The sequence below is a fragment of the Solea solea genome, chromosome 18 (assembly GCF_958295425.1).
Source record: "Solea solea chromosome 18, fSolSol10.1, whole genome shotgun sequence".
NCBI classification, from domain to species: Eukaryota; Metazoa; Chordata; class Actinopteri; order Pleuronectiformes; family Soleidae; genus Solea; species Solea solea.
Genome location: NC_081151.1, coordinates 5,527,985 through 5,555,642, shown reverse-complemented (window position 1 = coordinate 5,555,642; position 27,658 = coordinate 5,527,985). Strand labels below are relative to the sequence as shown.

Genomic DNA, 27,658 nt, shown 5'->3' with positions numbered 1-27,658 from the left:
TTTTCTGTTGATACGTGAGTGACTGTCTCTCAGACAGCTTGGCCCCGATCGTGGACTCTGTTTTTCCAATCCAGCCGTTTCTTGTGTATTGAGCTGTAATAGAATGCCAGGAATGTCTGGCCTTTTCCCTTTTTTAAAAATGTTTTTATTTCCACAAGCCAAGAAAGAGAGTTTTACCAGAATGTATAATTTTATGGGTAGCCTTGTGTTGCTTTTCTACACGATATACTGAAGAAACAAAATGAAAAATCACCCCCAAAATCTCCCATTTCACTTCTAGCGCTGTGATGGATTATGCGTTTCTATTCAGAGGTTTGTCATTCCCTTTAAATATTTCTACTTTATGAATCACTCCACTCAGTGTCACACTTAAGGTTCATTATTCAAACAAAAAACAAAAAGTCACTACATTCATTACCCTGTATCTTCTAATTTGTCACCAGCTTGTGATATAAGTAAGTATAAATACTCTAAGTTGTCTTGTACCCTTACACTCGAGCGTTTGGTTTGGCATTCACCTCCTCAACCGCAGTGAAATTCCTTTAATAGGATAAATTGCCTTGATTTCACCTCGGCACCGTTCCTTTAACACAGAATTTCCTCAGGCGCCCCATCTCACACACTCGAGCGGACACGTTGTGCCAAACATACTGAAACTGTTAAGCATACTGGCTGTTTAAGCAACCACAGGGGTGAAGTATGATGGGTTTCAAAGAGGAGCACTGCTCTTTGAAGTGCTGCTGCCAGGATCTACCAGGTATGCTGCATCAGCACTCCGAGAGCTGCTCCCTCACGCCGGCGTGTTGACAACCAGGGAGTTTTGAGCCTTCCTGCACATCCTGCTTCACCTATAGTCAACGTTCTCATATAGATAAGGACTAGACGGGGAGGGGTTCTGAGCTGCGTTAGTACCCCAGCCACAGAATCGGTCTCCCCGTTTCCTTCTGGCTGTACATACAAAACTATTATCCCTACAGCGCTACACTCACTCCAGCACAGTGCCCTGAGAAATACCACAGCCGTGCTTATGCAGGGTATTTTTAGTTCTGTTCAATATTTTGTCAGATTGCTATTTGACTTGGTTGAATTTTGTAATTTTCCAAAAGGATTTTATGACATTTGCTGAACCGAGAACCAAACGGTTCGGTTTTTTGGAATTTTCTCTCAGTCGTCTGTGTTGTTATTATTTGAAGTTATATCTATCAGGTACTGCTTATTTTAGGTTTTTTTTTTCCCCCAAGAAGGTCTCCTGTTGGAGTGTAAAACCAAGAACTGGTCATTTTTGATTAGAACGTTATTCTGAGTTGTACTTGGCAACTGTATCCAAATAACTCAGTAAACCTGCTTTTTTGGAAAAGGTTGTTTTGGGATTATATAACCAATGGACTAACGAAAGCATCAGCAATTCCACACTCCCTCAACAAATCCCAATGTAGTCAGTTTTGTCATTTTAAAGACATTTCGACTCCGTCCGTGTTGGAATAAAACATGGTAAACAAACAATGAGTATCGGCTGGAAATACCCTCACACTCCAGAGGCGGCTGATGTTTACACTGGCCGGGCAGGGCTTTGAGATACTGCGGCATGATGTCATCTTATCTCATACTATCCCTTCTCTTAAACACACACACCGAGTTACACATGTGCTCAGCTTATACTGCTGTTGTTCTGCAGTAAGTTATATCAGCATATAAAGGGAAGGTGAGCGCAGCGGGGAGTAAGCTGACTCCCACACGCAAGAAGTCCTGCAGAGAGGGAAGTCCCAGATAGTTGGAGCTCCACACATGTGCTGTACTAGTGATGAGAAACTCAGATGTAAAAAAAAAACAAAAAAAAAACGTCTTCTCTCTCTCTCTCATTTCATTTTTCCGTATTTCATTGGTTACCGTTTTGGACCAGCATCTGCTTTGTCTTGCTTTTAAATCATCGTGATCTGTGGTATTTTTTTTTGCGTGATGTTGTGTTGACAATCCCCCGTCTGAAAAGATCTCTCCTTGGGGTGTTACAGAGACACGGTGCTCACGGAAAGCATATGCTCCTCACCTGAGAAATAGTCTGTCGTGGACTTCATACTAATAAAATGGAACTGCTAAATGTCCCAGTGGTGCGGCGTGCAAACTGTAGCCAAGTTGAAGGAAATGACTCCTGTAAACAAAGAACAAGTTCTTGTTTTGTCTCCTGGCGTTTGTAGGATCTCTGGCCTTGCAAGGTTCACAGACAAGCCTTTGTTTCCAGAAGCTGAAAAAAAGCAAATTGGCCTGCGGTCACACCAGTTGTTTTTGCAATATATATATGTGCCATTATGTGAAGTGAGAATTGCATGGGCGGATAGCATGTTCACATGAGTTTAAGATCCCCTGTGACTTTGTCTGGCTGCAAAAGGACAGGAATACTTTTTCACTTGAGTGACACATGATTATTATCCCACACTCCACATTGTTATTCAGGACTAATTGAGTTCTAATTTTAGAGCTTATCATAGTTTGCTTCTAAAATAGTGTCGCCATTGTGATTTCGAGTCTCCAATGTTTTCTTTTAGCCTAGACCAATGGGCAAATGTTATTGCACATAATGGGATGGATTTTCAATAATCTTTTTTTTTTGTCATATGAGATCACATTTCTTCCACTGTACTTGTATCTGTATTCTTTTTTTATAATATTTTAACTCACACCAACCCCGGATAGTGCTCTTTATGACATTATTTTTGGCTAACACGAGAGTCCACATAGACACAGTTTAAGGTTGTCTGAAGAGAGGCAGGTCACCGCTGAGACCGGCTTAGTCTGGACGTCAGATCATCCCGATACAAACTTGTAGAGCTCGTCGAAAGATTTGTTTTTCAGTTTGTGGCTTTGTGATGTGAATGGAACGTGAAGCTCAGGGTGCGCTGAGGCAGTAAATGGAAAAGGTTTCTGGTTCAGCCTGCGTTTGCCACAGGATTGCCCCTCGTCTTTGACTTGAGGCTTGTGTGGGCCCAGCAGCCAGCGACTGGCACAATGTGAGCTGTCTTGTCTCTTTAAAGTTCTGCTGGTGGTGTTACAACTCAACACGTGGTTGGACGGTGACCGACACAGAAAGGATTGTTGTAAATACTGTGATGTAATGGCCCGCAATTGCATCAGCACCATACCAGGTAATTATTAGCTACTGAGATGTATGTGAGTTAGTTATAGCCTAATTTTAGGAAACAGGGTATAACACAAGTGTCAGTGTTAATAGTATCACATGCTGTGTGACTTTATGAAATGAATAGTTTAGTGAGAGTGACATGAAGAATTCTTAGAATTAATAACCCACCAGCACATCTACAGTTAGGCGTTCTCCACAGGCAGCTCGCTGGGATTTCATATTAAAACAGACATAGATAAGTGGTATCAGTCTTTAAATTGAACTGTGAAGACACTCAGACATTTTCAATTAACAGACTTGTGGATGCTTTTTTAAAAAGGGAGTGAGAGTATGTGCATTTGTTATAATGAAATATATATAATTTTCGTAATTTAATCTCTTCCGTCTCAGCCACAGACCACTAAAGCAAGATGAGGCTCTTTGGGATGGGAACACGCAGGACACCTCCAGCATGCTGACGGGAGTGAAACCCCAGCAGCGCCTCCAGCCCGCCCAAGGAAGCTACCAGCTCCAGTTTGCTATTCAGCAACTGCAACAGCAGAAACTTCAGTCTCGACAGTTCCTGGACCCGAGCCAATGCAGACACCAGGTATTTTAGAGAGATTTGGTTTTGCTTTGTAATTGTATTTCATGGTAAATACTATACTTAAATGAATGAATTTACAATGTAATTCAAATGAACCTGTTTAACAGGGTTATGTTTACAAAGAAAATAGAAATTGTATAGTATTTTTTTCAAGTTATTTGACTGCTGAGTGTTAAGAAGCTGTGACAATGGCAAGCTATTGAATCTCCTTGTTGACAGCAGTGACGCTTTTCCTCATAGTAATCCCGTATTATTTGCTTTAATCTCATTTGAGTTGTTCGAGTACAAGGATAAAGTAACAGGATTATATGGAAATATGTGTTTCAGCTTCTCAGGAGAACCGTCATATTTGTGTGTCCCCTTACCTCGGCACAAAGCGGTGCAACGTAGTGCCAAATACATCCACACAATAGGAAATGCTCTCATGTAAAAAAAAGAGAAGCTATTCCGAGTGTCTCTTTCCAAACTATTTGACAAAATGGTGTTCAGTGTGAAGCATCCTCCTCTACAGAAGCTCATTCCTGGAGAGCCAAGCATGACTCAGGACCCAAAGATTACACTGTCGGGCCGAGTGACTCAGTTAGGCTTATACTGGAAGGTGAGTAATGAAGGAAGAGTGCCCATCACGGAACCAGAGAGGCCTCGGTACAAAGTCCATTGTGGGTTTTGAGGCTTACATCACTTTTTTTTGTTTAATCACATTTAAGCTCCATTTGTGTTTCCATACAAAAAAAGCACAGATATAGGTCTGGGATTTCTTTCTTTTTTTTATTTTCCAGCAGCAGTAGTAATGTAGCAACAAACAAAAATCTTTTAGTCATGCCTGGCCAGCCATGACAGATGTGATTAAGCTGTTTTTATAGGGAGATTAGAAAGGTTGCGAGGACTCGGTCACTTTGCACAGCATAAATCCAAGGGTTCAAGGAAAATGAAAAGATTGTTCCTGTCCCCCCCGTTTTTTCTGTGCAGTTGCTTTGAAAGAGGATCTGAGCAGGAAGAGTGTATTTATTCATTTTTCCAGGAGGATTTAGTGGAAGCATTCTATGGACGGAGAGCAAAGGAGACGGCTTATGGGGTAGAATGATTAGATGCAACCACTCCCCCCCCCCCCCCCCCCCCCCCCAATCTGCCCAGAGTAATGCAGTAGTTCTAATATCAGTTTTTTCATCATCTTTGGTTGGCCCTTAATTAATGCAATTAAGGTGATATTTCTCTTGGCTCGGTCCAGTCGTCTTATGCAGGGCACTTTATGAAAGTGATCCCTCGCGATTTTTCATTTCCTTTCCCTTTCTAATTTGGTTTTATGGTCAAGTTCCTCTTATTGCTAATATTTCCCCATCACCCTCCAAGCATACTGAGGCGGGGAAAGGTCTTATAATCTGAAACAGTTTGTGGCATATAGTAGAGAATCAGAGAATCATTTCCTCTAAAGCCCTTGCCACCCCCTCTTTAAAAAAAGTGCCAGGTCATGTTTCTGTGTTCGGTGTTCATGGAGTGACCCTTTGCCCTTAGCCTTCTTTTGTGTGTCTTTGTATTCTTTGATATCTCTGGACTCATCTTGCTGGCATTTCAATCCCCCAGGGGAAATACTAATTGTTGCATCTGAATGAACTGAAAACACAGAGGAAAGTTTGTAGCACAGCATAGATTAGAGTAGTGGAGTATCCATGCACATAATTCTGTGTGAGAGTTAGACAGTGACAGAGAGAGAGAGAGAGAGAGAGAGAGAGAGAGAGAGAGAGAGAGAGAGAGAGAGAGAGAGAGAGAGAGAGAGAGAGAGGGGGCTGTGCTGGAGCTCCAGTCCACGTTCCAGTTACTGGGTGCAGACTGCATGGCTCCTCCACAGGCTTGGCTCGGGGCCACCTGGCAGTCAAAGAAAGGTGCCCTTCCCGGCCCCGCTCAAACTGAATCGCGCCATAGGCCTTGCAACCTGGAAACTCAGCTTCTCATTTATCAACACAGAAATTACATCAGATATTCCCTGTCACCCTGCCGGTTCCTTTTGAACGGGGCTGCATTGTGAAGCTGGAAAACCATTAGCTTGTGAGATAGCCGTATAAAGCTGCGGAGAAAATAGCATAGACACGAGATGTGAATGGAATGTATGTGAAGCATTCCCCGGCAATATAAGGACAGAGTGAAATGTGGCTCTGAAATATTTTGTCAGAAAGAAAACGGTATTTTTTCCTCTCTTTCTCAAGCCTTTGAAGAGATCTTGTACAAACAAAAAAAAATAATGTGAAGAATTTGCTTTCCCAATGCAGCCAACCTAAGTCACTGGAGCTTATTTTGATGCTGGATGGCATTTCAGTAATAAGTGCACTAATTCATGTCGAGCACTTTGATATTTTACCTCAGTGACAAGAGGCAATTTTCCCCTCCGTGACTGATTCAAACCAAATGTGGCTGCACTTCTTTATACTACTTTTGGTTTTGATATTACTCCGTGGTGATGTAAAAATCCTGCCATTTCACACATGAGTCAGTGCATCTTCTCCCACACTACTGCCTTTGGTTTGTGAGCTAGCTGAGATGCATTTGCCTTGAAAATGGGTTTTAACACACAGAAAAAGCTCCACTTTATGCTCCGTTACGGTTCTACATGTTTGTTGAACAGATTGTGTGCTATCACAGTGTGTTTACGTGCATATTGTGTACAGAAGTGGACACAAATAGAAACGTTTGCAGAATTTGGTCCTCACTTCGGCGAGTAGACCAGCATGTGTGAGAAAGCCTTCAAACTTGGTAAGGTAACAACGTAACAGGGCTTTGTAGAAAACAGCGGAGAAGGTAAGCGTCAGTGGCAGAGGAAGTTCTGAGCACAGGAGTTAACACGAGCAGCAAACAAGTCAATAATTAAACACTAGAGCACCGCGACATCTTCGAGAGAGCCATGCCGTTCACCACACAGAGGTCTGTGACAGTCTGGCCACGAGACGGCTGGAGAACCAGGAAATAAGTAAGAGGCTTGATGAGGGGATTGGGAGCAGGTGTGCTCCCGCCACAGGTGACCTGATTGCATGATGAGATGAGTGCCGGGGGGAAAAGGCGGAGATGTAGGTGGAGACGAAGGCGGAGCATGACAAACTTACTCTTTGAGGCATATAAAGTCAACTATACCTGTATTTGATTTTGATATGTCTGCTGACCAAGTAGGTTTCAACTACAGAAAACATGAAATGAACTGACACCTGTTTCCGTATGTGTAATGCTGCGTTTCCTCAGGGAACCAGCCTGTTTTAGAAGTTTCCCTGCTCCAACACACCTGATTCAAATGATCACCTTGGGAAACACTGGAGTAATGGTCTAACAGTGGATCCTTGTGTAACCCCCCCACACATGACATCTCTCTAATTAAGGGTCTAACATCACTATTTAAAAAATAATGACTGGCCACACTGGTGCATAATTTAGACATTTTGGCCAAAAAGTTCAATATAGTCATAAAAGAGCCACACCTGTGTTTGTATGTGTTGTCATAGATAGCGATAAATATCCTCATCCAATTTGTTTGATCATGAGATTCTTGTGATTATTTTTATTGACCAGTATGTAAACATTGTTAAATTATCTTATGACACTGAGTGTGCATGTTCTCCCCCTTGTGTGCGTGGGTTTTTTTCCGGGTCCAAAAACATGCAGAACGGTTGTTTGTCCCTGTGTGGACCTGCAAGCTCTCCAGGGTGTACCCCTGCCTATGTCCGCTGGGATTAGCACCTGTGGCCCCGCGAGCCTCATGTGGAGGATAACTGACTGTCTCATACTATTAAAGTACAGTCAATTATGTCACTGCAAACTCAGTGTAGAGATAGCATGGGTCGTTTTGTTTCGTTTTATTGCTATTGACCTTGAACAACATTTGTCTTTATTGTCTCTTAGGCACAATCGACTGACCCCATAGGTGATCCACACATCCAGGCCCCCACGAGGTCATCCAGCGCTCACGATTGGCCCAGTCACGGCAACGGCCACAGCAATCACGTCCAGACCTTTGTCGGCCCTGTTCTCGCCCCAAAGCCACCCAGCAGTGCTCGAGAGGGACAGACCAGGAAAACGGCAACAAAACGCCTCAAGTAAGACCAGTCTCGCAACTGAATCCATGCTGCTCTAGACAAGAGTCACAAGAGTCACCATTTTAACAATGTCATTTTTTGAATCGTTCAATGGTTAAATTGGCCTCTGCTTGTTAAGTAAGACAAGGTTCATGGGATTGATAAGTTCAAGTGGACATGGCTCATGCTAATGAGAGTGAGAACATATGTGAAGTCTTCTGGCTGCAGGATATATCAGGAAACCACCTCATCATCACAGGGCTGATTTCTGCGTGAACCGTAAACACTCTCCGAGCGACTGCTTAATAAATCCTGTTTGGTTTGGAGATAAGCTGAAGAGCACACAGGGAAATATAAAAGGAAAAGAGTGAAACTGGGCAGAACTGCCAGTTTTTTCCTTCACTTATTTTATTACTGCAACTTCTGGCCAAATTACACAACAGCAGAGAAACCTATGTGATCGTGGCTGAAAATAAGGGATGTTAATATACACAATATAATTTTTATTCATATTTTATATATATAAAAACGTGTTTTAAGTCAGTGTGACGTCATTCACTGTCGTGCTCGCACCACGCACAGAACCTTCCCTGCTGATCCATGCAGGTCCCGAGGAAGACATGCTGAATTGTCCTGGTCAGCCACTGCACAGGGTGTCGATGCAGCTACCTTGACTTCCTGCTCAGAGGACAAAAAGGTTCTTTGTCTACACCGGGGGTGGGAAGCGTTTTCTTTTTCTCCAGGGGGGGCCACACTGACATAAATGAAACGAGTGAAGGGCCGCACATAAAAAATAAATAATAATCAGGAAACACATATTTATTTGCAACATAGTATACATAGTATTTACATTATAAAAATAACAATGCTGTAAAAATACTGATTTCCTGATGCTATTTCAAAATAAAAGTCTTCAAAGTTGCGTTTCCAGGGCCTTATGTTGCCCATGTGAATTAGCAGTAGCCTGAATTCGCACACGTGTTGCACATAACCCTTTTTTTGTGATGAATCTACCCCTTTACATGATTATCTATTGGGACATTCAGCCTCATTTGAAGAGCTCTTGCATTCTGCAGTGATTGTGTCATGCGCGTATAGTATTGTATTACACACTTTTTGTATGTTACGATGAGTTCTTCTGTGTGTGGTAGTAATCCAGTTTCATCCCGGGGCAATGATGTTTGATGATGATGATGATGTGTTCAATTCAGTCATCTCACTGGACTGCGCCTGTGGCCCTGAAAGAGTTAATATGGCAGGGGTGCAGTGCAGGGGTTGTAGAATAGGTTAGGGCAGCTGGGTAGGTGCCGTGTTTGCTCCTGTATGTGTTTGTCTGCCTGGCAGTTGCTGTGTTTACCCTCTGCATGTGGAATTCCAGAGCCCCCTCGCACTCTCCTCTCTCCTGCATTCTTGTGGTCGACCAGTGTGACAGGGGAGAGTGTGGGAAAAACGGAAGCTTCGGGACCAAAAATGTACCGATGGAAACAATGAAAGGAGAGAATAAAGGAGGGGGGTGGGGGAGAAAGAATGACAGGGAGAAGTAAACTCTGTCCAGGAGAAAAGGGGGGATGATTGTTTGCAGAAAATGGTGGAATAATAGGTTGCTTCCCTTTATTTCCAGTCCTCATTTCAGGGGCAACTTAATACTTCTGTTATTGAAGCACATCTGAAATATATCCCAGTGTATGCTTTAGCTCCTCCAACTTATAATAGAATCACTGTGCTGGGTCTGTTCAAACAGTTCAAGGTTACCCAGCCACTCAAACACCTCCCTCTAACCAGTTGAACCATAAAGTTGTTGCTTGATAGAAATTTACCAGCTCTCATTCTCGCCTGTTTCTCCCACACGTAACACGCTGCTTATGATCTTTTGACAGTCGTGAGTTGACTCTATTTATCACAGTGTCATTTGGGTTTTAGAAGCAAAGGAAATGAAATTTTAAAGCAGGCAAATACATTTCCTCTGTAAGCTTGCTAAACAAAATCCCACTACAGTGTTGCATCCAGTAGCGCTTATTTTTTTAAAAGAATGATTGCATTGAATGTAGAGCTGCAACTTACGATTATTTTCATAATCGATTATTTGCTCGATTCATCGTTTGGTCCATAAAATATCAGAAAACCTTAAAACCTGGACATGATGATGAATGTTCTCAAAATGATTCACTTTTAATGGTTTTTTTGTTATCCAGAGCAAAGAAATGAAGAAAATACTCTGAAGAAGCTGAAACAATCGTAAATCTTGTTTTAATCGTTAAAAAAAGCTTCAAACCGATCAAAATAGTTGTCGATTAATTGAGTCATCGATTAATAATCGATGAATTGCTTTAGCCCTAATATCCAATCAACTTGGTTTGAAAGTGCTGACTCAATCCAGACTGAGTGACTCGTCCGCATGTCGTTTTATTTTAAGGTGATAGACCTTGGCGAAATGTGCCTCATGTTGGTATCGCACTCGGCAGCGAGGGCAGAGCTGTCTGGACTATCAACATGCCACAGCTGCCAGTGCGAGGGGCTGCGGGGACTCACAGTGGTATGACCTCAGTGACGGCTTTGAAAGGAGCAATTTGTAACACAAATAAATGAGCCTGTTTGGTATTTTGTTTTTTTGCGAGATTTGGCGAGTCGCCGCCGTAACTACGGAAACCCGGGGCCTGTCGTGTGGCCTCGGTAATAGAGTGAGCGCTGTGAAATGTTCAACTCTTTGCCTGAAATATCATCTGCACATGCGGCGAGGTCAGACTCACTTCTCACCTACAGTGTTCCTGGCTGCTGCTCCTCGGTCTCTTGAAGTGACCGAGTGAGCGACTGTTGACAAAGAGCGCGATGTGAAGGACCCAGAGGTCAAGTTTTTTTTCCCCTCTCCTTATGAAAGGGGTTACTTCCTGTCGAGGTATGCCATGCTTTAAGTGGGCCAGTTTTATTTGTGGTTGTGTAATGGTATGAAAGAACAACTGTGCAGCCCCTTACAAGGAGGTAGTGTGTACCCTCATTACCGTGTTAATGCTCCTTTGGCAAGTTGCTGTTATGGGAGAGAGGTTAATGCCAGCTGAGCTTTATTTATTGTTCCCCTCTAAAAATGCTTAACAGATTAAATGTATGAAGTTACAGACCTGTGTGCTCCTACATTACACAGCATTAATGATTTTCTCTGTGAAAACACCGTTCGTGCTACCAAATCTGTCGTCTCTGATCTCCAGACTTCTGTATGGCGCTTGTTGACTTCAATATAAAAGTAATAGAGTTGTATTCAAAGACTGCTCGTGCCACTGCAGTTCCACGTCGCCGGTAGATAATCGCCACAACGATCTTGCCAATGTGAAAATCACATCACCGAGGACAAGGAGCAAGAATGCGCCTCCTCCTCCTCGTCACAATGGCGCATGAGAAGCTCTCTGTAAACACTTAACCCCCACTGGGCTCCACTGCCGCACACAATTTTTGAAACCGACTCGGTGACTCATCGCACATCATGCTAACACACGCACAAGCACAAAACAATCACCAGTTGTCAGAAATAATTATCTTTATATATATTTGTCGGGGGAATTTCGCTCCAAGAAGAATAAAAGAGAACATTTGGATAAATCCAGCGACATGTGTCAACAGCTCGGTCCAGGACTGGGGAGACTATGCTTGGTCCACCCTCTCATGAACAGGATCCTCTTTGGTTTTTTACTTGACACTCGTCTTGTGTCTGATTAACAGGCAGACGTCCTCGGAGAGTTCAGCCAGTGGAGCCGTGACCGGCAGCCAGCACATGGTCTACGAAGCCATCTGCAGTAAAACAGGTGGGTCCGACGCTGCAGGTTTCACACGTGCTAAGTACATTATCGCACTGGTACTTGCACATTTGGTGCTGTAGTCTGCAATCAGGAGGGTGTGGGTGTGTGTGTGTGTGTGTGTGGGGGGGGGGGGGGATGTCCACTATGCCTGATTACACCCAGGCATAGTGGACATTCCCCATGGGGGACTGAGAAACACCACTGGTTATTTTTACCCAGCTCGCTGATCGCTCAGTGCTGCGCTGAATGTGTACATGTAGTTTGCACAGAGTACGATAACTCTATGTCAGAGTTCGTACCGCAGAGCTTGGATCCAATATGCACAAGACGCAGTCAGAGACGTGAAATCAAAAATTAGGCTTTTTTTGCTCTCTCAAAAACATAAAAACACGAAAATAAAAGAATGCCAAAGGCAAGAAGAAAGGTTAGAAAAACAAACCTATAAGCAGAAAACGTAAACTAGATCAACTTGATTATACACTCTAAGCATGAACAAGGTAACGATGAACATGGAGACGAAAAACGCACTGACAAAGGACAAAGGGAAATGCGTGACTTAAGAAGGGGAAAGGGGGAGGGGACCAGGTGCTGACAATCAGGGAATGACACCAGGTGCAAACACTCAAGGTAATCAGACAAGACAAGGTAGACGAAGTGCAGACCAACAGGAAACTCTAAACCCTCACCAAAATAAAACAGGAAATGACAAAAACTTGACTCCCAAAACAAACACAACTAACAAATTTGCCGACGCCAAAAAAATAACAACAATAAAATGTAAAGTTTTATGACAAGTCCGCTACACGGACTTGTCATAAAACTCGTAGAAAAACATGCTATTTCATGTCTATCATCCAACACTGCAGGTCAGATTCCACCCGGAGGATAAAGAGCGGTATAATAGTGATAATATGTCTCTTTTGTAATGAGATCCAGTGATGGGGACATGCGGGCATTCCCATCTGTTGGCCAATGCTTCACCATTCTCTGCTGTCCAGTTGTGCACCAGGAGTCACACTGAGAATGAACTGAAAATGGAGCTCAGCCTCTGTGTGGACCCCCCCCCCCCGTCACTCTGCCCTGTTTCCACAGCTTTTTTCCACCCTGAGAAAAGTGTCCAGCTTATTGCGCTAACAGTGATATTATGCAGTTTTTTCACTCATGGACACACATCTGTTGGTCTGATCAGGGGGCCTCCTTCTCCTGTTTTTTGGGCACGGCACTGGCAGCTCAGTGTACGATTCGTCACAGCATGCGAGTGTCACAGTCACACAGCACTACAGATCAGCATGTTGGAAAAATTCAGTAGCTGTATCCCCCCCCACAAAAAATGTGTGTGTGAGAGAGAGAAACTAGAACATTTCTTTTTTTTTGCTCCCTATGAAGGCTGTCAAAGTTAACAAACATCTTACAAACTCATCAATTACTGTAATAGGATCCGTTGGGAGCAGCTTCTGAATTTCATGATGCATTTTTTCCATCGTTCAGGCAGGGAGCGGAGGGTGGGGGGGGGGGATGTCTCACTCTTGGCTTTTTTACCAAAAAACTAGTCAGCAAGGCAGGTTTAACCATGCATTTGCAAAGCAACACAGAGACTCTGTGTGGTGTTTTTCAGGGCAGGGTGTGGGGGGGGGGGGGGGGTGTTATTAGAAGGGGGCACAGCCTTTGTAGGGGCCCAGGAGTGTGTCACGTCTTTCTGGCTGTCCAGTCATTGCACCTTTGTAGCCTGATGACTGAGCTGCCCTGATTGACTCTGACAGGGGGGTTTGAGCATGTCCAAATGGGGAGCATACTCTATGATCAGCTGTCATGCGTCATAAATCACACGCTCCCTTTATCTCTCTCTCGGTGCGCTCTTCTTAATCTCTTCCACTCTTTTGCTTGCACAACTCTCCCCTTTATCCTCTGAAAACGTCTCCCCCATCGCCAAACACCGCCCCCCCCCCCCCCCCCCCCCCCCCATTCTCCGCCTTCTTCTGATGTGGCGTTCTTGTCATTCTCCAAATGCTTTAAATTTGGGGATTTTGGGCATATTCCGGCTGGATAGATCGGGTCTCTATCAAAATAGGACTTGAGGATGCTTGTTGGGGAGGAAAGGTCGCTACTAGGACTTTGCCCCTTTTCACTTGGATCACCCACGACCACTAAAACACAGATTTTTTCTTTATTTATTTTAATAATAATAATAATAATAATGATGTATTTATCACGTATCTTAAGGGCTGGACCACATGAACCACATCGTCAATAAATATCAAATAACTAAAGATTGTGTTTGAGATGTAATTGAGATTGAAGGTACAATAATATACACCTCAGTTCACCTCATGACCCCAGAATGAGCATTTAATAATAACATCAGGACAACAACACCAGGTCAGCTCTATAGGGGCCGCCATCTACGACCAGCATGTTTCTTTTTTCACAGTAGCCTACAGTGGACAAACTAAACATCTTTTGAGTAGTATTGTCCCTTTATCTTTCTTTTGCTGAGCTATGGGAAGTGTTTGTTTTTTTCATGTCTTCAGATTGAAAGTTTGGAGAAATGTTTTCCTTTTCCAGCTCAGTCAGCCTCCATGGTGTAAAAGAGTACCAAAATAAACGGAGTGTGCAGGGGGGGGAATGAAAGGGAACACTGTTAGCGAGCACAAACACGGCAGCTCTCACTGTACGCGGAATGTCTTTTCTACCTGATGCCTGGCCGCGCGCCAGCCGACACGATGAGGGGCAAGCGGGCTGTGAGTGAAAGGTCAGTCAGACAAAAGGCTGAGCGCTGAGCTGTCTGCACTCACACCAGGTGGCGACCACGTTAGACTGCTGATAATTAATAAGATACAGCAGAAACGTTACCAGGAGGAGCTTTTCGTGGGGGCGTGTCTGACGGGAAACTCTTCCAGGTTTGACATAAACACTCCTGTGTGTACACACGATGGAAGACGTCCAGCAGCCTCTTCCATTTCACCTCGATCAACTCAATCTCCTTTCATCCGTTGCTCTCCAGGTCTCTCCGTGTATCGCAAGCTGTTCCAGGGCCGGGAGCCCAGTCACAGATGACAGGAAGGCCACCAGAGGCACGTCCCGCCGCTCTGCTGCCCCGACAGGTGCCTCTGCATGTAACCGCATCCTCGCAGAGGTGTATTCTGGGAGAGGACAACGGCCACGGATGAAAGCATGCCAGACCTCGGACAGGGTCCTATTAATTTCCCAGCGATACGGCCGCAGACATGCCACAGGAGAGTCTGCCAGGCCAGGAATTCCCTGCTTTGACGCAGGTTGGGATTTTGTTGCGCAGCATAACATCAGATGGCCTTTTCAGCCCCACACACACACACACACACACACACACACACACTCCACCTCCTCATCCACACTGGCTGTACTCGCTCTGGTTCTCTCCGTGCTACAGCACTGTTGTCACTCAGAGGTTTCATTGACAGATAGACGTCACCAGATGGTGAAAAAAGCCCCGCTGGTATTTTAACATCAGGATTCAACATTGCTCATGCGGAGCAAGGCAGAGCCATTCAGGAAGATATTTGTTCTTCCTGAAATGTTACCTCTGACAGTCGAGACGGATGATTTTCAGACGTAGGTAGCACAGCGATGGCCCGAGCAGCTTGTTGTATCGCTGCCATGAATGGTGAGTCCAGTCACGTGTGGTTTCAGGGTTTACTGAAAACCAAACAGTTGCCACGTCAGATTCTATGGCCGTCGTCTTAGGTTGTATTAAAGTAGAACACCCTTCAATTGTGAGCTTGATGAACTCTGGCTGCTTGTTTGCAAGCATGATATAACGCGACTGTAGAAGGGGGGGTTTTCAGCATGTGATTTTTCTCGTAAACGGAGCTGTTGATGTTATTTTCCTTTCGGAGTGACCAAAATTAATATATTTGTTATAATGAGTAAATTATGGTAATGGTTATTATGGTATTTATTTTATTACACTGTCCTCTTGGCCGTTGCTGTAGCTCAGATCAGGATTTAGAGACCGATGAAGGTTGACGCTGCACCGGCAGACCAATATTCTTCTTCTGGACATTTTCTTTTCTTGGGACCATATAGGGAATTCACTCAGGGCACTTTAAAAAGAACAATAACATCTCTGTTAAAAACCGACGGACTTTGTCAGAAATACTTGAATTTTAATGCATGCATTTGTCGTATCAGTCCAGAGTGTGGACAGCGTGCATTGTCGATGCTGAACTGATGGTATTTTTCATGTAGTGATCGATCGATGTTGTGGATTTACGAACTTCTGTTAAAGCCAGTGCACGCTGTATTACCAGAATCCACCAGTAGAGTCCAAATCAGTGTGTATAATCTCCTGTGGTGTTACAGCATTGTTTACAGTTTGGTATTTGAATCCGTTTCGTTGATGCTGATCGTTTACAAGTGTATCATATTATTTGTTTTCAGAATCCCGTTGGCAGTTTGTAGCAAGCAACGCCGACTAGAAAAACACGAAAACACGCTGCTCGTGTCAGAAAATGTATTTGTTCGCCACATTCACTGGAATCACTGCACAGACTGTGTTCACGCGGACAAAATGTACCCGCCGAAAATAAACGGGAAAAACATAGATCCATTCTATCCAACTGGTCATTTTTTTTTAATAAAAAAAGAAAAGAAAAAAAAAAGGTGTTTCCAAGAGTAATAAGAAAAAAAAAACATTTACAGTTGGTGATCTAGTTAAGTGTTCACTTAGTGACATACATCGTCTCATACAACAGAAAGGGCTTCACTTTAAAAAAAACGACAAAAAAACAATCCCTGGAATCACCGTCCTGTTGCATTACAGAGGTAAACATAACCATGGAAATACTAGGGAATAAACGTCGGTTTCCAGCATGTGTTTTTTTCTCTTTCTCTCAGATCATTTACATTGAACAGCAAATAAATGGTGAAATAAACAGTGTGGGGAGCTGTGGCGTGCGTGGTGACACAATAATCCTTTTTAACCCCTCTTCGATTTGAGTTCAGTCTGCGTTCTCAGTCACTTTCTGCTCCAATTATTCTATGTCCCTTGGCGACGCAGTGGTCATTTGAGCGTTCCTCCTTTGTTGAAAACAGGGCTTTGAACACCGACGTCAGGTGACACTGAGGTAAAGGCTGTTCAAAATGCTGGAAATGCGAAAAAAAAAGAAAAAAGAAAAAGAAGAGAAACACCGATGTGAAAAAGGCCGTATCTGAAGATCGACAAAAGGTCTGATGGGGGGCGGGGCGGGGGGAGGTTTGCGAGCGCTGTTAGTAAAGTGGTGCTTGATGGTTGCGAGCAGAGTGGTGGAGAGCTCGGGCAAGGCTGAAGCAGAGGGAAGAGGTACTCATGGAGGACAAACTGCCACCTCGAACCCCTCACACGTGCTCCTGAGTCGTACTGGGTACCGTCACATCCCGTGTCTCTCGCCAGGCCCCCCCTCGAGCGCGAGCCCTGACGTTTTAGCTGCACTTGCAGGACTTGACGACCATGTTGGAGAGCTGCTCGACTTTGGGGGAGCGGCCCACGTAATAGAGGATGGTGAGCGGCTCCAGGTCCTGAGGAACACAGCAGGGTGAGGCGGAGGCTTCGGGGTTCAGGGTGTTGTAGAGGCTCAGCAGCTGGAACAAGGACACACACACACACACACACACGTCAGCAAACACATCGCTGCACAGCTCACAGTAAATGTGTTGTGGCTTGAACTCACTGAGCTGTGGGTGGTGTCTGCACTGCGTAGGTAAGGACAGGGACCGGAGCAGAAGTTAGCATAGTACCCTTCAGGCTGATGGATCCACCTCCAGCCCAGATCCTGACGGAAGTTGATATATAGCGCTCGCACGCAGCAGTTCTCCTCATAATTGCTGTGTGTGTGTGTGTGTGTGTGTGGGGACAGAGAAGATCACTGAAATCACACTATTTTAATACGAGTTGTATACACATTCCTCCCTATGGCCTCACAAGCAGAGAGATGAGGAAAAAAGTTCAGAAATTCCACTCTTAGGTGTGCCCTTATTTTCCCTCTTGGAGTCGGCCCAAATGTCTTAGGTGCTGTCTGCCAACCTGACGTCGGAAATCCAGAGCTGAGGAGGCGGCGGCGGCGGCGGCGTGCTAAGAGGAGATGGCTGGTAATGGGACAGATCCCGACGTGTATCAGCTTATACCCGTGTCATGCTCATCGCCATGATTAACACGCTTTTTCTGTGTATTCTGTGCCCATGCTGTGTTCCTCCCTCACATCACTGTGAGAAATGACAGGTGATGTTTCCATTTTTTGTTTTTCCCCCGAGGGAGGTACAACAATATAAAGTAACCCCCCGCAGGGCAAAAATCGCTGCCGTTATTATTCGCTCGGCTCTAAGCACTTAGCGCTCCAAAAACGACAGTGTGGGTGTAACCGGAGAGAATATTGTTTTGAAAGTTAAAACCATCGTGGAATGAGTTCACACAATGCTGATGAAGGCTTTCAGCTCCACTTCAGAAGATTCAGAAGTGAATTATAGGGCTAAAAAAAACCCCCCGCCTCTTGTCCTCGCCTGCCGCCGGTGAATACACACAAATACTCTCTGATAGTATTGCTTGACAAAGCTCATTTTCAGATAAAAAGCACTATAACTTAGACAAGGCAGCTTTGCAAACAAATGAAAATAGCCCCGGGACGAGGAAGCGTGCCTTACTTGAAGCAGTAATTGGTGTCCAGTGCCCGCTTGCGTCGACGGGACGACGACTGGGCGTCCAGTCTGTGGGGAGGGAGCATCATGAGGATGAGGTGAGGGTAAGGCAGCTCCTTTTGTTTTGTTTTTTTTTCCTCATAGTCTGGCTCCATGCCTGCACGAGGAAGATCAGTCAGTCAGTCAGTCAAGAACCAAAACATGGGCTTTAAAAGACACGCGTGTGTCTGTAATTAGCACACAGAGTTGTGACTTTTACATAAGGACACTGTAATCTCTGGGCCAGGCTTTGTTCACTTCTGGCCCACTTTTCTTCCTTTTCCTTATTTAACACTGGTTCCTCTTATTCCCTCCTTTCCTCCACTTTCCCCCCTGGGCCTGTGTCTGCTCATCCACTCTACCCCTGATAGCTTAAGCAGCGTATATCTCAGGAGAGAGGCTGCTGGTGAATATGTACGCCCCTCTTTAATTCCGGGCCAAGCGTCTGAGCACCGTGGCAGCACATTCCTTGTGGCCAAGCCAGTCTGGAGCGTTCCCAGGACCGAGGGCCCCGGGGCTCCGGTGCTAAGTGAGATACCAGAACAATTGTATTCCCATGCTCTGTGTCTCTCTATTGCCGTCAGAAAGAAATCCCATTTTCTTTAGCGAAAAAAGACACCAAAGAGTATCGTTACAATAAAGAGAGCGCTCTTAATGTTGCCGTTTTGATAGGAAACATATCTGTGAAGCACACTTGCTCTGCGACCTACTCGTACCCAGAGAAGTCACCTAAGGTAACGTTAGTCTGGTCGAGGCTTAGTATAGAGTCTACGCTGCCTAACTGCATCACCAGATTCTTATAGACAGACCATAATACACTTCAAAAGGGAAGTGAAACGGGTGAAAGTGACCTGTAAAGGGCTTTGATCGTGAAGACTGTTGTTGATAGCGCTCTCACGTCCGTGTGCTATAAATACAAAGCCTTAACAAGCAACTGGTTAGTTTAGCTTAACATTAAGACTCCAAAATAAGGGGAAATTACCGTCTGGCTCAGTTCTATTATGACTAAATTTGTCGCCATGTTTGGACAAGAAAGAGAAAGAAAAAAAAAATCCCTCTAAATTCACACCTTGTTTTTACATTTCCAGTTTCTTCGCTCTGTGTCCAAGTTTTCGCGCTAAACGGCAGAAATGTCATATTGTTCCTTTAACCACTGAACGGAGAGCGGTGTGAACATTATAGTTAAAATAAAAGACCCACTTGACCGTCTCTGCTACAACTTCAAAAAATGAGTATTCGGTACTACTAAATAGTGTGTTATCTAATTTTATTGTGTGTATTTGACACGAATGGATCCACTCGCCAAAACTCCGTAGACCATGCAGCACAAATGCGAGGCAACAGTTCCTGCGATCACACACTCACTTCTCGACTTAAACGAGGTCTTTTATTATAATATTGTTTTGATTTAGAGATCCCCCTAGTGGCAGAAATGACACACTGTACATTGTGTCCTTCTCACCTTTGAACTTGACCTCGAGCACTTCGTTGGTGTTCTCGATAATGTCGCCGTTAGGCCTGAAAGTATGGCAGGGGCAGTGCACGCTGATCTCCAGGCCAAGGTTGGTCTCTGAGGAGTAACAAGAGAAGACGGATGTAATGAGCTGACATTTTTTCCCTGAGGGGAAAAAAAAAATCCTTATTTTTTTTTATGAACTCGTCCCCTCTGGCAGGACATGTGATACACGGGGAAAATGTGAGGTGTCCCACTCACGCCGGTACATTAGCCACTCCCTCACGGTCTCTGTGACATCAAAGGAGACCCACTCAGGCGTTCCCTTGGTCAGGACATTCTTGCCCCCGATGTAGCGCTGTTTGGCTTTGGGGTCGTCTTTCTGGAGGATCTGCAAAGGAAAAAAGATGAAAATGTGACCCAGCTGCACAAACTCTTTTGTGCGCACAAACACACACAGACACACACACACACAAGAACCAGAGCTGTCTGTTTGAGCCAGACTCTCCAGGATGCCTCGGGCCAAATGTCTACTCTTCATGGAAAAAGTGACTCCCTGTGTTGATATCCCCATTTTGCAAGTTAATGCCTGCGTGTAGCCCTGCTGCCAATGAGAACCTGGCTGTCCTTTCGCATCGGCGGTTCAAACTCGGAGAGGAGCTGGGCTCCTGGTCCTGGACGCCGCGTCACACGGTTCAGAAAGCACGCAGACTGCGGGTTTATCTCTGCGGACGCTCTCTTCCTGACTGTGTTGAAAGCCCCAGACACACGTGTGCGTACGTAAAATCACTTTCCTTCCCTTCAACAGCGATTGTCTTCGTCTCGTGGCAAACGGCCCCATGCCAAGAAGAAAGAACACAAGATGCTGGATTTTCATCCTTTGTTTTTCTGCGTTGCGTTCGTCTTCTTTGGTGAATTCATTGGCGCGCTTCACTGTGTGTGTGACACTGCTATGACATCACACTCTTTTGCACTGCTGACACGGTACAAACGCACGGATCAGGATATTTGGGTGTACAACGGTGTCGTTTGGACATCCTTGTGTAGTGAGAAATGTGTGTATTTGAGTGGTTTATGGATAACCAGGTTCTTGTTTGAATCTAATCTGCCTTCCTGTGGGAGAGAGGGGGGCCAGATGACTGGCAGCAGCAGCCACTCTGCCAATCTGCTCCGGCCCAACCACCAGAGCTCAAGTGTGGGTGTGAGCGAGCTAGAGGCTCCATTTACTCCCCCCGGTGGGTGACTCTGCCTCTATCTCCTCTCAGGCCCCTGGAAACAATCTGCATTCAGCGCTGGCCAGAGCTGTGCCTCTGAGGCGGTATGCAGTCCGGAGACACTTGTCTCCCTGGCAGGAAATGTTGGAACCCGATCATTACTCCTCGTCTCTCGGGGTGATTAATGAGGAAAAATCCATCCCTGTCACCCCACGCACCCCAGACGCTTCGCAAAAAGATGCAGATCTACATACGAAGCCCTGGCTAAAAGACAGACAATGGCTTTGTGATTGAACGCTGATCTAGGGTTACTTAGAATAACCTTAGAATCCATTTGACATGTGAAATAATGATCAGTGCATGAAAATCAGACCCTGAAATAAACGTTTTCATATTCCTATCGAGAGAAATAGAGGCCATCGCTAACAGTGAGAGTGTAACACACCTGGTAGAGCTCAATCCTCTGCTCGTTCTTCTTGGCGCCGTGGTTGGGGATCCGCAGCGCTCGAAACTCAGCCCGGAACAAGTTGGTGGAGTTCTTCTCCATGGCGGAGACGTTGAAGCGGAACACCTTGGAGGTGACGCTCTTCGCGCAGAAGGAGAGGTCGTCTGGAGGTAAAGTAGAAGAGGATGAGTCCAAACGTCACGCTCCAAAAACACACATCTGTGACGGCACTGAAACAATCATTTTTAGCTCATTCAAGGGAGCCACAAACAATTTGCCTATGCTTTGTGCGAGTTAGCAACAAGTGGATGTTATGAAATGAAAAGCAAATGTTCCCTGTGGCAGTGGAGGAGCAGAGCAGGGTACAGGAGGACACACACCCCCCCCCCCCTCCAGCTCCAGAGGCCAACAGGTGCTTTGAGGACTCCGACAGAAGCCAAGTTTCCCCCTGGAAGCTCGTGGTGGAATCGTGATCACATGCTGCTGCAGAACATCACCTGAGAACCCGGCGAGGCGGGCGACTCGACAAGCACTGACTCGCAGTGTGTGTGTGTGTGTGTGTGTGTGTGTGTGAGTGTGTGTGATTACACACTGACCTTTAGTGGATTCCACTTAACAAACGACCACATTGTGATTCTATCTGAAAAGCTTCCTGTTACACTGAAGCCTTTCCTTCTCTTTATACCATAATACCATTGACCGGTTTATTATTATAACAGGCCAAGTACATGCAGCGTTGAGCAAAACAAGCTCATAGCAAACTTTTTTTTTTTTTTTTTTTTTTAACGAGCCTAGTGGAAACAGTCATTTACAGCCAAGCCACGGCTAATTTACTACCCCAAGCTTACTTTTTATTACCGAGCCTCAGATTCGCTGAGGGTTGAAAGGGGCAACGCACCTTTAGCTGATTTGCACCTCGGGCGATTCAGGGACGAATGGAAACTTCTTTGTCGTGTCATGCGAAAGGAACTCGTACATCGCCGCGTATCAGTAATTCATTAGACCCGTAATCCCATTTCATTGTCCTCCCACTCATTATCTGATATTTCCACTCAAAAAAAGTTTCTTTTCTTCTCAACGTTCCCTATTTATAGGCAGCGACCTTTTCGGCATCCATCAAATCAGAGATCTGTCCACTGTTTTCCACACAATCTACAAGGAGGAAACCTCAGTAGCCCTTTCCTCCCTCCCTCCTCCCCCTCAATTACACCCGCTCCCACCCTCCCCCATCCCCCCACATTACCCAAAAGGTGGAAAGCCCCACTTCGAGAGGAGATTTGAAATTCTAATCAAGTCTTCGGTTTCCTCTTGGATGACCTCATTTTTCCCATTGCAACGGTTTTAGGTGGATTTCACATTATGGCTTATTTTTGCCAAGGGTTTAAAAAGGTAATTTGTTCCATGTTGGTGAGTGGAGGGGGATCGCTTGTGTAATTTAATTGCAATGCATTCACAAATTGTCTGACCGCTTCCATTTAGAGGATGCAGCTTTGAGGTGACAGGACGCTGACACTACTTTGACCTTTGACCTGTGAGTGCACACAGAGTTTTCTTCTGTTAAATATTAAAACCGATTACGTTTTACATCACGGATGTTAACAAATGACTTCTTTTACCACTTTCCATTCTTGCAAAAGTCTATTTTTGGTCACGTACTAAAGCAAAAAAAAAATAAGCGTATTATCGCTGGATTCATTTGAATAAAGAGGAGCTTCAAATAAGGGAATTCTAGGTAAACAGATGTTTGATAAACTGCCTGGCCTCAGACGCTCAGCTTCTCTCCTCTCAGGGCACAGAAGCTGCAGGACAGAAAAAAAAAACCCTCCCTGGAATCACCTCTTTTTGCCCTTTTGCCCAGAGGGTTGTCTGTGATGTCAGTCTCTCCAGAGCTTGAGGAGGTAAACAAAGGAAATAGGAAGCATAAGGCAGCAGGTGCTCGCCAGCTGCTGAGATGTCAAGGTCTCTTAAAAAGGACAAACAGAAAAACTGTTGGAAAAAACTGTTTTTCTTTTTCTTTTCGAGTTCTCTGCCATTTGGGATTTGACTTGTTTACATCATAATACTCTCGCGGGACATTCGCAAAGAGTTTTTGATCGCTCGTCATTGAAAAACTCAACATGTAAGTCATTTCATTTGAATCTAACAGACAGAATTCAAATGCTGTTTTTTGCACCGAGAGAATGTGATCCCTGATTGGAGAGGAGGTTGTGTCTGTTTCTTTGGGAGCAGGCCACAGACCTCTGTCTCTGTTTGTTCAGATGACATCATCTTTCTACTATCCCCCATATATCAGATACGCTGCTTATGCTTGTCCTCATTTCAACAGATCCAACGCTGACACAATTATTGGCCCGGCATTGTGACGAATCTGCACGATCTTTCTAATTTTACCCAACGAGACTCAACTGCTGTTGTGCCAAAGTTCATCCTTCGGCTGAGTTATGTCTCTACCTCGTGTCTTCGGCGGGTATTTGAATGAATAGAAGTGGAAGACCGAGATCGCTGCCACGACACAAACCGTGCTTCGTCTCACAAATGGCTGAGCAAGCGGCGCGTTCAAGTGTGACAGAAACGTTTCTGTCTGACTTTTGAACCGTGCATGAAGACAGCAGCAGAGCCTCGCTCGACTCCCAAGCAGTCCCACCTTCCAAGAAACGGTGAATGTGAAAGTCATTATATCCAGCAGGAATAAAAGTGAAGCGGGCCTGCAAAAAGGATCAAGGTGACACACATTTATGTTCCAACACACTCAACATGCCCTGCACTCTCTCTCTCTCTTATATTACATCATGGAAAGGGAAGAGAGAGGCGCTCATTAACATATGCAGGCACCTTTGAGTTTATTTCCTTAATTTCATGTGTGACAAAGTTGTTAGTTTGCAGTCAGCGCTGCCAGCACTAAGTGAGGATGATGTCTTGTATGACCACCTACAGTATGGCCTACTGTATGAGACCAGTGTGATGTGTCCTGGGCACCAGGCCATCACTGATCCCACTCCTTAGACCTCTGTTTGTTTTGGTAGCACTCTCTACCTCTGACCAGCGGATAAACCCCAAGCTGTGTATTTTGAATGTCAGAAGCACTTTCGCGGGACCTGTGAAATGGATTGGGTTCAGGACTTGTGCTGGAACAGCCAGAGGCTCTGCTCAGTGTCACGGCGGCGCAGCATAAACACCTGTTGATTTCGAAAAATGGTAAAGCAAACCACTGACCAACCCCCCCCCTCCCTTCCCCCTGACCATGAAACTCCACTTACAAAGGAACTTTCTCTGCTGCTCGCTCAGCTTCTGTTTCAGATTCTTGGAGCAATCAATGGACCATAGTTTATACAGGAAATACCAGTATGGATGAACAAGGGAATTAGATCAAAACCCTGAGCTGCTCAGTTTCTCGCTACCAGAGAGAACTATTAGGGAAATTGAGGTGAGTGAGACGTAAGAGTGGATGAAAAATATTGGGGAAACTCGGGGCCAGAAAATGGAAATGAGGTATTGGGAGTTGGCAATAAAGACTAGACTTAACTGCCTGAGAATTTTCCCCGCTCAGGAATGTGTCAGACTTCAGCTGGAGTTCCCATGGCTTTAGTGTGAGGTATGTATGAGGAATGGTGCTCATTCCAATTAGACTGTTTACTTTGCCCTCTGCTTTGAGCGCAGCGCTCTGCTGCTCAGAGGCGCGTCCGTGCGTAAACGCTGCATTGACACGGGTGAAGTAAACGCCAGCTGGAAAAATGAGATCCCCCTGTTTCGGACAGTTACCTCACCTGTAGCAGTTTTGCTTCGTGGCAAGACAAAGGCTTTCGAGTTAGAAACAACAAACAAAACAAAAAAACTCGCAATGAAGACTTTGGAGAGATGGAGCTCACTGGCTGCTTTGCGCACAGATATTGTTAATGACTCCAGTCCATAATCAATGAGAACAAAGGTAGTAACTTATTGGACTGAGCAGGGATTGCTGATTGATTGAACAGACTATTGGATGTGAATAAACGTGAGTAAAGTGAACTTACTGTTCTCTGTTGGACCATTGATCATGTTGAACTTGTAAATCTCTTTGGCATAGTACTCAGTCTCCGTATTATCCTGTCCACAACTCTGCTGCCTGTCCCTCCCCAGCTCCTCAATGAGCTCCTTGGTACTGTTATAAAGGGCCAGAACCTGAAACGGTACCTGACTTGGACCTGTTGTTTGAGGCGGACTGGTCAGCCGGAGTTTACTCAGGATCTGTCCCCGCACCGCCTCCACTCTCTTCTTCTTGATGTGGTCAATATCCACAGTGGTGCAAGTGGATAGCGACAAAGTCATTGTCACAAAGTTGGAGAGGAGGAAAAACAGAAGTGCTTTGCCCAGATTCATATTTCACCCTCGTTTCACCACCGAGGCTTGTCAAGTAAAAAAAAAAGACAAACAGAAACCAGACTGAATTCCGATTTGAATAGAATCCACTTTCCTTCCTCTTCTCATTCAGGTCGTGAGTGAGTTCTGTTCCTGCAGGAATCCCATTTTCTCAAGTGCTATGTCATCTTTGCGAAATGCGCATTTGCATTGGCGCAAATCCGTGCCATTTTGGAACGCTTCAATCTCAACTCTTCAACAAAACTCCGTATCCTACTGTTCATTCCTCCCTGTCGCGTGCGGGCGCCTCTTTCCTTCGCCTGTAGTTACAATGCACCAGTCTCTGTGCCGTGGTTCACTTTCTCCATTGCACTGAGCTCTTTCCATCCACTTGCTGTTTTGGAGTCAGTGCGCCTCTCTCTCTCTAGCTCTCTGCTCGCTCCCTGCAGTCCAGCCTCAAACACACGGGCGCGCTTCGCTCTCACACACACTTTATACTCGCGAGCTGTGACGTTTCACCGAGGGAGGGGCGGCAGTGCGCGCGGACAAAGAGTTCTGACCCATTCTGCCTTTAATAAGACTTTGATTTGAACGGTGTCAAAGCTGCGTTTGGATCACATTTGGGATGTGCGTGTTATTGGGCAATGTGTGATTACGCAAGAGGGAGAGGGCTCCTCACTCAAAAAGAGCGAAAGGAGAGAACATGTAAAGAAGAGAAGAAAAGAAAAGAAAAGCCCACATTGATTGCATTTGATTGTCATGAAAATGTGCTGTTTTCTGTCTTTTCTATTGGGACATGTGTAATATGATAAGTGCGAACTAGAGAATGGTTTTAGTGTGTGTCCACAGGATCCCACCAAACAGTCTGATCTCGAGACTTTTAATGAACAAGACATGACATGAAAGCGCTGAGAACATCCAAAGTTAGACGTTTTAGAAGAAGATCCAATACAGATGGAGGGGGCCAAGGTGCAGCCTGTTGCTGTTAGACGCTCCAGTTTCCCTTTCTCAATGACACAAATCATTTACAACAGTGACATCTAGTGTTCACCAGTGGGTGCACTTACAGTGAGTTCCCTCCTTTACAGTCCTTTCCCAGACTCTCTCATCATCCAACTTTGACCTGCAGATGAGATAGTGTGGGTGATGGAGCTTCATCTGGGCTGTTTAGACGAGGAAGTGACGACGTGGGAGTTTTTGGGGAGTATAATTGTTTGGTAAAAGACAAACACAACTGTCTGTGACTGTCTGTGTGGGTGACATCAGTTGCTGCTCTCCCATAAATAGGATGAGGTTGTTTTTAAAAAAAAATGTAAACCAGAAATGTCATTGTACGCCTCAAACACCTCCATATTTAGTCATTTCATTTACAGTGTTTTGTTCAATGGTAGCTGTAAAAAGCCATTTCATTATTTCATTGCTTAACGTCTGTGTTACCACAGCGAGACCTGTGACCTTTAACAAATTAATAATTTCTGTATAATTATTATACGTAACATAAGATCAGTGCCGTGCACATACAATTGGAGAGGCAGAGGGTGGAAATTAAAAGGGCACCCACTGTGCACTGGTACACTTAAAGTTGGGGACACACTACAAGGTTTTTTTGCCCAATTTTACAGTTCTGCACCAGTCAGCACTAGTTGGGGACAGTCGGGACTCTGACTCTGGACACAATCGTGACAATTGTCGCCAACAGCCTATGAAAAAAGAGTAGTTGGGACACAGGAAATAGCGTCAGAAGACGAAGACGACAGGTAGTGTTGATATTGCCATTGAATATCAACAACAACAGTGATGTTTGTTTAACTGTGGCTCTGGTAGACATGGCTGTCAGTCGTCATAAAGAAAGTCTGCTGAAACTAGTCGGTTAGTGTGTACTCACAAGTCTTTTCAAAATCGGTAACGAGTGGGAAAATTGTGTAGTGTGTCCCCCACCTTAAGGCAGGCATGTCCAAAGTGTGACCTGGG

General features: G+C 45.0%; 2 protein-coding genes across 5 annotated transcripts in view; one reads left to right on the top strand and one right to left on the bottom strand.

Annotated features, from left to right (window-relative positions):
- The window catches only part of ttll5 (tubulin tyrosine ligase-like family, member 5), a 44,931-nt gene extending 28,925 nt beyond the window's left edge, over positions 1-16,006 (top strand). For all 4 annotated transcript variants that reach the window (XM_058614668.1, XM_058614667.1, XM_058614666.1 and 1 more), the window contains 4 exons: positions 3,524-3,722; positions 7,599-7,792; positions 11,480-11,562; positions 14,558-16,006. In XM_058614668.1, coding sequence (XP_058470651.1) covers positions 3,524-3,722; positions 7,599-7,792; positions 11,480-11,562; positions 14,558-14,610 — 529 coding nt within the window. In that variant the 3' untranslated portion in view covers positions 14,611-16,006. The remainder of the gene's footprint in view (positions 1-3,523; positions 3,723-7,598; positions 7,793-11,479; positions 11,563-14,557) is intronic.
- Positions 16,007-16,141: 135 nt separating this feature from the next.
- tgfb3 (transforming growth factor, beta 3) lies at positions 16,142-26,168 on the bottom strand. The gene is made up of 7 exons (XM_058614670.1): positions 25,363-26,168; positions 21,353-21,516; positions 19,955-20,084; positions 19,703-19,810; positions 18,208-18,358; positions 17,241-17,394; positions 16,142-17,151 (listed from the first exon to the last, which is right to left on the bottom strand). Exons 1-7 carry the CDS (start codon positions 25,706-25,708, stop codon positions 16,993-16,995), a joined length of 1,212 nt encoding a protein of 403 aa, XP_058470653.1. The 5' UTR covers positions 25,709-26,168; the 3' UTR covers positions 16,142-16,992.
- Between the last annotated feature and the right edge of the window lie 1,490 nt (positions 26,169-27,658).

What these genes read in the sequence shown, in the direction of transcription:
- tgfb3 (XM_058614670.1), bottom strand. Translation starts at nt 25,708, where the DNA reads ATGAATCTGGGCAAAGCACTTCTGTTTTTCCTCCTCTCCAACTTTGTG. An exon ending in AGAGGATTGAGCTCTACCAG is followed by an intron (nt 20,085 to 21,352) that starts GTGTGTTACACT and finishes TTTCCTTTGCAG; the next exon opens with ATCCTCCAGAAAGACGACCC. An exon ending in CAGACACCACCCACAGCTCA is followed by an intron (nt 17,152 to 17,240) that starts GTGAGTTCAAGC and finishes TCCTTGTTCCAG; the next exon opens with CTGCTGAGCCTCTACAACAC.